At 37.9% G+C, this 9,288-nt stretch overlaps 1 protein-coding gene across 1 annotated transcript; it reads right to left on the bottom strand.

Moving 5' to 3' along the window:
• Positions 1-1,058: 1,058 nt before the first annotated feature.
• LOC139731743 (uncharacterized) lies at positions 1,059-8,040 on the bottom strand. Its single transcript, XM_071642627.1, has 10 exons — positions 8,008-8,040; positions 7,266-7,352; positions 6,465-6,584; positions 5,585-5,719; positions 5,285-5,341; positions 4,805-4,891; positions 4,064-4,177; positions 2,954-3,085; positions 2,088-2,129; positions 1,059-1,358 (listed from the first exon to the last, which is right to left on the bottom strand). Exons 1-10 carry the CDS (start codon positions 8,038-8,040, stop codon positions 1,059-1,061), a joined length of 1,107 nt encoding a protein of 368 aa, XP_071498728.1.
• Positions 8,041-9,288: the final 1,248 nt, after the last annotated feature.

Raw genomic sequence — 9,288 nt, forward strand, 5'->3', positions numbered from 1 at the left:
GCCTATTTTTTTTCCTATGCAATTGTACGAGGACATTTTATTGGAGATTCATTGGGACATGCACTTGTGACATCATAGCTTCTGCCAAACAAAATTGTTAGACCCGTGCTTCTCAACCTTCTCAACCTAAGGCCCATTGACTCATAAATATTTGAAGCTCAGTTAGTTCATAAATTACATACAGTATTTTTTTTTAACTTTGCAGATTTTTGGCCGATATGGCGGCCCATCTGTGAGAGCTTCGCGGCTGCCTGGTTGAGAAGTTCGGATTTAGACCAACATCACTGTTTTGTGAAGATGTATAGTATAGCCTCAAAATTATTACCATCTGTCCTATTACATTGTATACGTCCGACTTCAATGAAACGTCTAACCAGTTGGTCTTTTAGGTATTCCTCTGCTTATCAACTTAGAATGGAGTTAGATATTGGGCTACAAGTAGATCCCTGCTAAAAGTTTCCGGGAATGAATATCACTTGCACATGTATTAGAACATCGCTCTGGCGAGATCCCATCTCCATTGTAGATTTTATCATTTCTCATTCAGCTTTGTACTGCGTCCGACGTTATAGTTTTACGTATCAAGTCGCACTGAAGAGACAGCTCTCTGAAACAATAATTATCCATCGGTCTGAAGAATATCGTCTGTGTGATCTGACTTTGATTGTCAATCTTCAAAATCTTGTTATTTCCTGCCGTTGCAATCACAGTTATTACTAATTGCCACATTAACGCCTGTAACCATCCCCACACAACTACATGTACTCTCTATCTTTGATGTGGTAGCATACAAAGTGTAGTCTAATCTGATGTTTAACTTTCAACATCCAAACATTCAAGTTGACGAACATCATCAGTAGTTGATATACGGGATGTCGGTCAGCAGTTTTATTTTATGTTTATGTCATTTTTTTTTTTACATCGCGGATCCACATCGTGCACGCGTTAACACCATGCAGATAATTTAGTCTTTCATGTTGTTATCGCAATCAATTTCCTCTGCAATCAATGGCGGCAAAAGCAATGTCCATGCCATCGGCCATCCAGAATCGGTTCTTTTATAATATCACACATGTCGTGGAGTTTTTCGCGGAGTCCTTTCCCTCGCCAATTTTGTCCTTCTCGCTCTCGTCGTATTTTCCCGATTTGTTCTCCGTCTTGTCGCTCACCGTCGTACCGTTAGAATTGCTGAGGTGCTCGTTGGCCGTCTCGCGGTAGACGAGCCCCCGCGCGTTGTTGAAACTCGCCACGCTTCCGCTGTCCCAAGCCTTGATCTCTTCGACCTCGTCTTCGTTGACCGTGGCTATGAAGATGCGAGGAACCTTCTTTCGATATCGGGGATGATGATTGAGTTTGGACTGAAAAACGGGGAACAGTGAAAAGACATGGCACTTAAAATAATTATCAGAAATTGTCCACACTACCCGAAGCGTCGTAATTTTCCTTCGGGCAAAAAAAAAGTGGCATACAGTTAAATATTAAACTATGACAGCATTTTGCTTCTGGTATTCAGCGTCATTAGAGGCCGATAGGCAAAATGATTAGGTCGTGTTGATTCGATCAGTATCTAATGCCGATTGAGCCAGTGAGGTATAGACTTTATCTCGGGCCATTGTGCAAAGAGCAGAACAGCAATTATGACAATTACATTGCAGTAAGAACGAGACATCGGTGAATGCCAATGGCTGCGTTAACGTATAAGAGACTTCGGATGCTTTTTGGAGGGTTTTTTTTTTGGGGGGGGGGGTGATTAACGATTTCATGTGCACATTGACTAGTTCGACCGTCAAGACATTTGAAAATAATGCACTTTTGCACTTCCAGATGACCTGGTTGGTTATGTCAATTGAGAAATGATGGCGTCATGTTTTATGCTTTGCCATAATACAGTGTACACGTCGCGTCGTCTTGTCAGCATATTGTGCCATTTTGATGGTGTTCGGTAATTGCATTAGACAACAGAAGTTGGCGAACTGACTGACGCATGCGCAAAGTTTTCGACGCTATATCACTTTCTGTCCACTCACGTATACGTCCGCGTAGTGATTACTTGAAATTTATTAGATATCTTTTTGTGTGAGACTTACCTTTGGAATATCCTTGGCGACAATCACTTTCGGCTCCATCGTCTAGAAAGACAGAATGTGACTCAGATGACTTAATATTCATAGACTCAACAACTATATAACATCAATTTTGTCATGGTATTGAACGATTTGTCACGTTTTGTTTTTGATGACCCAGTGCAACGGATGAATAGGTAACGTGCTCCACGTTCACCAACTCATGTAAAGACAGGGTTAATAGTGGTCCAGGATGATTGTAAACCGACAAATCTCATACTAGTCTTTTTCCGATCAAGTGATATCAATGTTGGCTGTTCAGAACAGGCTAATTCACAAACCAACTTACATCATTGCCATTTGAAATCTATTGCGAACCCAATGCTGTTTTTATAAAAATCATAAATATTGGGGGGCCCTTATTAAAAAACCACCACCACCACCACCGCAGCAGCAGCAGCAGCAGCAACAACAACAACAACAACAACAACAACAACAACAACAACAACAAAGAAATGTATTCGTTTATATACCCGTCTATTTTTTTTTTTGGGGGGGGGATTAAAATCGTGCTAACATTTGTCATTATAAGATTAATCACGCTGGCCATATCATTTAGAGCTAAGTATCACTCCACAGTTAAAAGAAAGGACTATAGGGTACGTGCATAGGACAACGTGTGCATTGTTTCCCCCTTTTTTATGTTTTGTTATAATACAATCGTGCATAATATATTCTATATTGTGTTCGATGAACTATCCTTCCCAACAGGGTGAAAGTCAAATTGACACATGTACTGTACGTCTTGTATCACGTATTCTCTTTTGATGGAAATGAATAAAGCATGAATTAAATTGAAAGGACTATGATAATGATAGTCATTTAATTACCGTCTTCTCCAGCTCGTCTTTGATGACGTAAATGAGAGCGTCAATTTCCCGACACGGCGCTCTCGCCTGCAGCTCCTCGGCTGTCGACAATGCCGTCAGTTCGACGATCTCGTCATCGCTCTTGTTGAAATTCTGCCGGTGAACAAATATTTAACAGTTTCGTTTGCGTTTTGCATAATTTTACGACATAGATATACAGTCTCAGTTCAAATTTTTATTTTGTCACATATTATCTCAAAATAACTCTATTTTTCAGACACAATTTGTGTGTATCAATCTTTATACGTTACTGAAGGTTTTACATCTGTTTCTCTGTACATGACGACACGGTAGTGTGCGTCTTTTTTCTTCTTTTTTTTTTTGCCGCAACTTACTATTATCTCATTTAGTGACTCTGCGGATGATAGAGTGCTAAGTTTTTCTTTTTCCTAACTTTGATTCATAGACGGATACAAATGAGACGGGAGGTGTTTCATAAAGATTTTCAATCGATCTTAGATTTTAAGGTCATCTCAAAATTAGGCTAGACTGTGTGTGACTTCAATAATATTCTAACTTTCAGTATAAAATCATAAGATTGAACATTTTGGATAATTTTTCATTCAGGTATAAACAAAATTAAGTGAGAGACAAAGGATTTTTTTTCTTTATTTTTTTATAATAATTTAAAGCGGATTCTGAAAACATTAGATAAAACTGAAAAGAGAAACCAATGGCATACCATAATTTTAGTCGATCTTAACTTTTTAATTCGACTTCAATTTTTTGTGAAACACCCTGGTGTCATTGGCACATTCAGCGGTATGACCCAACGTCACTTCTTCAGGGGTCGTTCTCCTTGCCTATTCTTTTTCATCCTCGTTCATTCAAATTAAAATTATTACTCGATCGCCAGCACCTCACGTAAGACGACGATTTTTTTCCAGAATAACTTAGTTTCAACGCTGCTCCTGTATGTACCATAGTTCTTTTAAACAAGCATATCAAAAGCAGATCGGTTCTTCGATAGATGCATAACTGCGTAACGAAACAAATTACATGTACATCAGTAAGGGATTGATTCACAACACTATGTAATTTTGCCAATTCGAACAATGATTCCAATATTACCAGGCAAATGGTGTCGCATTCAGCGCCTCTTTCCAACAGGTGTGACGCCACGGAGTAACGCCTTCTCACAATAGCAAGGATTAGAATTGACATTGCATAGCCCGTTTCTCCATCCTGGTGAGGTAAAGACATAGCGAGAGGGTGAGACGGTCACAATTATAAAGAGTGAGAGAATTAAGAGAATATCTCATATCATGAGAATAGAGAAAATGTCAATTAAAAATCATCAAATGAGGTTTAGTATAGTCGTAATTTGCAAACATGCTTTATGTGAGCTTATCGTTCCACTTGCTCTTATTGTGCGCAGGAATACAATTATGCTCTTAGGAAGGAGTTGAATGTAATAACAATAAAAAGAATAATGATGATAATAGTAATAATGGTAATAATAATTATATACATGTATATAAACATATATTCACTAGTTGCTATTAGCATGTCTCGCTTTTCAGCAGGTCTTCGTACTCTTTCATAATATGCAAGAAACAAACGTGACTCTATTTGGCGGGATTTGGAATTTCTTGCTGTCTACTTCAAAAGCACGAACCTGAAGTGCTATCATAATTATGTATACATGGTCCTTTACATAATGCATAGATGATCATAATCATACAAGACACAACCGCGTAATGACATTAACAACATGTTTATTAATGCTGCGAAAGTCACAAGATATTTCGATGTAAGTGATTTACCAACTACCAATGACTACCATGACCAAACACGAACGTCAGTACTTACCGTGTGTACGAGATTGACGTCCATACCGTGTGAGAGAAGAATGGTTACCGAATCTACATCTCCCTCGCGAACCGAATCCACCAGCACCTACAAGCAAATTTTCGTAACAGTCATTCTTCTTTTTCTCCCTTTGAATGCATTAATCTGTCTTTCGTATTTATTTCTATCATTTTTGTTTGTTTGTTTTTGAACGGGGATACTGATGCGTGTCTTCTTTCTCAAATGGTCCAAAACAGTGATTAACTATCCTATAGTCTGCTATAATATGAACACAAATAACAGTAGGAGGAAATTATTTTCATTACATATATATATATATATATATATATATATATATATACACATACATAGTTTAACATGCACAAATCACATGAATTGATCTTTGGTTTATCAAGAAATTAGTTCATTTGTTAGACCATATATGTGTGTTATAACAAGCCCCTGAAAATGAGAGGCTAATAGTATATTCAAACGTCTTACCTCGTTTGGCAAGTCCTTTGGCAATTCGACTGGAGCAATCTTCACTGGCTCTTTGTCCTATAAGATGAGAACATAATAAAGATACACTTGTTATGAGCAATCTGATGTCGATACCATAAGATCACATTGACATTATGAAGCAGCACAATAATTGTTTTGACTATGTGACAAAAGTTCCCAAACCAATATCACATGTATACTATATCAATACAGCCATTTCTTCTTCTCTTTCTATATACAAAATATGTGCTGATACATAAATGTAGATAAAGATATATGTGCGTATATCACTGTACTTACCTTAATGTCCTTAAGCCCATCTTCGAGGGTACTGAGCAAAGACCCAAGATTGTTGCTCAGTGTAAATTCGTAAAGCATCCGTGTCGTAGCCAGCGCGGAAATTTCATACATGCATTTGTTCACTCTGTCGTAGTTCTGTAGTACAGAGAAGAGGAATAGCAATTTTCAAGAGTTAATCTGCAATGCGAAATGTTCATCTGATATTTGATAAAAGAAACGTCCAATCAGCTGACGGACGACGTTTGTGTTACTCATTTTCGCGTACTTGTATAATCACCTTCTGGTTAGTTTGTAATACCTTCAAATCACTCAATGACATTATACGGTATATGATGTAGCAATGTTAATTAAAAACGTGTTTGTGGACTTTCTCTTCATGTCCTAACCATATAATATTTACCTGGAACACTTTCGAACAATAATGTACGTAATCTAAAAGATATACTGCCAAACCAAGACACACTTTCTAAAAGCAGATTTAATGCAATTATTACTTTTGTTCGCCCTGGCCCATGTGTTGCTCCCCAAATCACAGATAAACGTCGGATTATGTCAACTGTGTCATTTCCATGTGTGTATGTTTTGTTTGGCTAAATAAAATATGATGATGGTGATGATGATGATGATGATGATGATACTACTATCGTACAACCACCACCACCACCACCACCACTACTACTACTACTACTACTACTACTACTACTACTACATGTACTACCGCCACCACTACTTCTACTACTACTACTACTACTACTACTACTACTACTACTAATTATAATGATGATAATAACAACAATAATAATAATACTGATAGTAATTTTAATGATAATGATAACAAAAAGGTGTTTCAAAGTAACCAAGACGACTGCATCACCCTCACCAGAAAGATAGTGTCGATGGCCGCTCCTGCCTTGATGAGTAGTTCAGCGATCTCGATCTGGTTGAGGGAGATGGCGAGGATGAGGGCCGAGTGCTGACTCTTCCCGCCTTCTGCTTCAGCCTGACGATGGGGGGCGAGTAGAAGGTAAACAAGAACGGAAGTACTATTATTTACTACTCTTATTCTATCGTATACAGTTAACTATTTCGTACTCAAGAACATTCGTAATTTTCTCATGTTATATTGTTATTTTGTGTGGAAGAAGAAAAACATTAAATAGACTTTTGAAAAAGAGAGTTTAAAAAGTAACTTTAGCAGTTGGCACCATTTTACGATTTTCTTCATCAAATTGGCAGATCTAGCACAAGGTATTGATTGCATGATTAAAACTGACAAAATAATATATATTTTGTTTTTGGCAAATGACGTCGATTATGGTAGACTCGTCTCTCTGGGAAAACTCTTTGCAGGAGAACGACACTATGTGCATTTTGTAAACTCTTTCTAATCCATCTACATGCAGGGGCAGATCCAGGAATTCCACCACTAACATGCATGAGGAGAGAGAAAATGTAGTTTAGAGGGTTGACGGAAAGACGCGGAGCTGTAAAGTAGAAAATGCGCTCCATACTACAGATAAGAGAATATGATATTTCAAATGAATTAGGAGGCAATAAAATGATTTCGAACGGATTGATCGGTCAAACTGGGATACAATACTATGTAGAGACTTTAAATAGATGAAAGATTTAGACATAACCAGGTGAGAGAGAAACAGAAAGAGAGAGACAAAAAAAATACCTGTTCCACCATGTTTGGACTTGCACCAGCCTTCAGCATACGTTCCAGTGCTATGATATCTCCTTCCTCTATTGCACGCTTCATAGCCTGTATGAAAGAAAAAAAATCACATTAAGTAACAAGACATCTCGATGGTAAATCTTACAGGAAACGAAGCAACGTTTAGCATACATCTTTATCTATATACTATTTATAATATGTACATCTCTCTGAATCACAAAATACAGCACCGGTTTCTTGAAGAGGACGGAAAAATATATGAAAAAAAAAGACTGCGGCAGCTGATAAAATGGGTGAATTCTTTGTCTTAATAATGGCATTTTCAAAAGACTGCATATCATCAAGAGTCAAAGAATATGCAAACTGAAGGAGCAATTGATCAAAACTCTATAATCTAAAACATATCTGCTGGTACATCGAACAAAGAGCAAAGTTGAGGTTGTTGCCGCAGTTGATGAAATTGTGATTTGAATGAAGACAAAGTGCATATAATGCTTTGCGAGAAAATTTCAGTTTATAGAATGTATGAAGGGAAAACAATGAACGGAGAGAAATGACTGGCTAAAACAAACAAAGCTGAAAGAGTTTAAACACGAACTGCACCAAAGGACGAATCAATGAAGAACAGAAACAACATGACAATGTGTTGTATACCCTATACCATGCTCCAAGAACAATCGAATTAAAAAAAACCCTAAAGTCCGGAAAAAGAAGAAACTAAAATCCTGAAAACAATACTCACTGATGAGAGGAGAGGAAACTTTGAACTCGTCATCTTTCGTTGCTTTAATTTGTCTCTTCAGAAGTTGTTCTTGTTGGTGTTGCCTTTCCAATGAGAGAGAAACATCATGGCCGAGAGTGTGTCTTCAGATCAGCGTTCTCCACACATCATCCGGGACACTCGAGATCTGTAAGGGTGGGGAGCATTAAAATGACACTTATCGTTATAAAGTGGTATTATTTTACCAACTCAGACTCTATCACAGAATATGATATACGAGAGAGTCAACTCTTTCATGTCTTACAAGCCTTCTGTGCCGCACGCTGTTTTCCATGACTCGACTGCAGTCATTTTTTAAGCCATTCCATTTTCCTAATTCTTTTTGATAGTGGTAATTTGTACCAAGACTCCGTGATTTAAATCTAGACTTTAATGTTGTTTCTACCCCTATAGTCAAATTTTTCTATTAAAGTCTCTTTCGGCCACCTTCATATACGTAATTACTATGTAGACAACCATTCACCCACTTTTTACTCTTCCACATTGCAAAATTTGCAAAATTGTGGTATAGGCTATATTCACGCTTACCTCTATAGCTGATATAGTCGGCATGCGGTAATTAGGGTCCGTAAACAAAAGTAATGATAATATTCAACAGTCCTTATAGTTAATATCTTGAGTGGTGACGACAGATACTAGATATTCTGAAATTTTGCCCTTTTTAATGTCCGGAGACAAGCGATTCGTATCACAACTTTGAAGGATCCAGGTGAAGTTTCAGAAAGTCATCGAATGCGTACAATTTCAATTAAGCACGGCCCTGCTTTGTTGAGTAACAGAAGACATTGCTGGGGAAGTGGAGGTGACACCTATTCTTACAAACGACAAGCGAACGATCGATGAAACTACATTTTGAACTCTCCGAATTCTCATTGATTTTGCTGGGGGTACCGAAGGTCAGAATTACCTGTAAGCCGTGGTTCAAGTAGATGACTACTACACAGAACTCTAAGTCACTGTCTTCGTTGTATGACGAATCGATTTCTTCACACCTATACAACGGCCTATAGCAACGGATGTGCCTATACGCACGTTGCAATTTGATCATAGTTTTATGTACAAGGTTGTCCATCACGTGAATGCAGACGTAACATGAGCGCATTAGTGTATAAAATTAATCTATCGACGTCAGCTCCAAGGATCTACGCACCTGCAACACAATGTAGGGCCTACGATTGATAAAACATTGACATCATTGCATGTTGCTGTTTGGATTGAGGCTGGAGATACTCATGTAGCGAC

The sequence above is a fragment of the Diadema antillarum genome, unplaced genomic scaffold (assembly GCF_040938485.1).
Source record: "Diadema antillarum isolate AM-2024a unplaced genomic scaffold, OU_Dant_1.0 seq00000384_RagTag, whole genome shotgun sequence".
NCBI lineage: Eukaryota > Metazoa > Echinodermata > Echinoidea > Diadematoida > Diadematidae > Diadema > Diadema antillarum.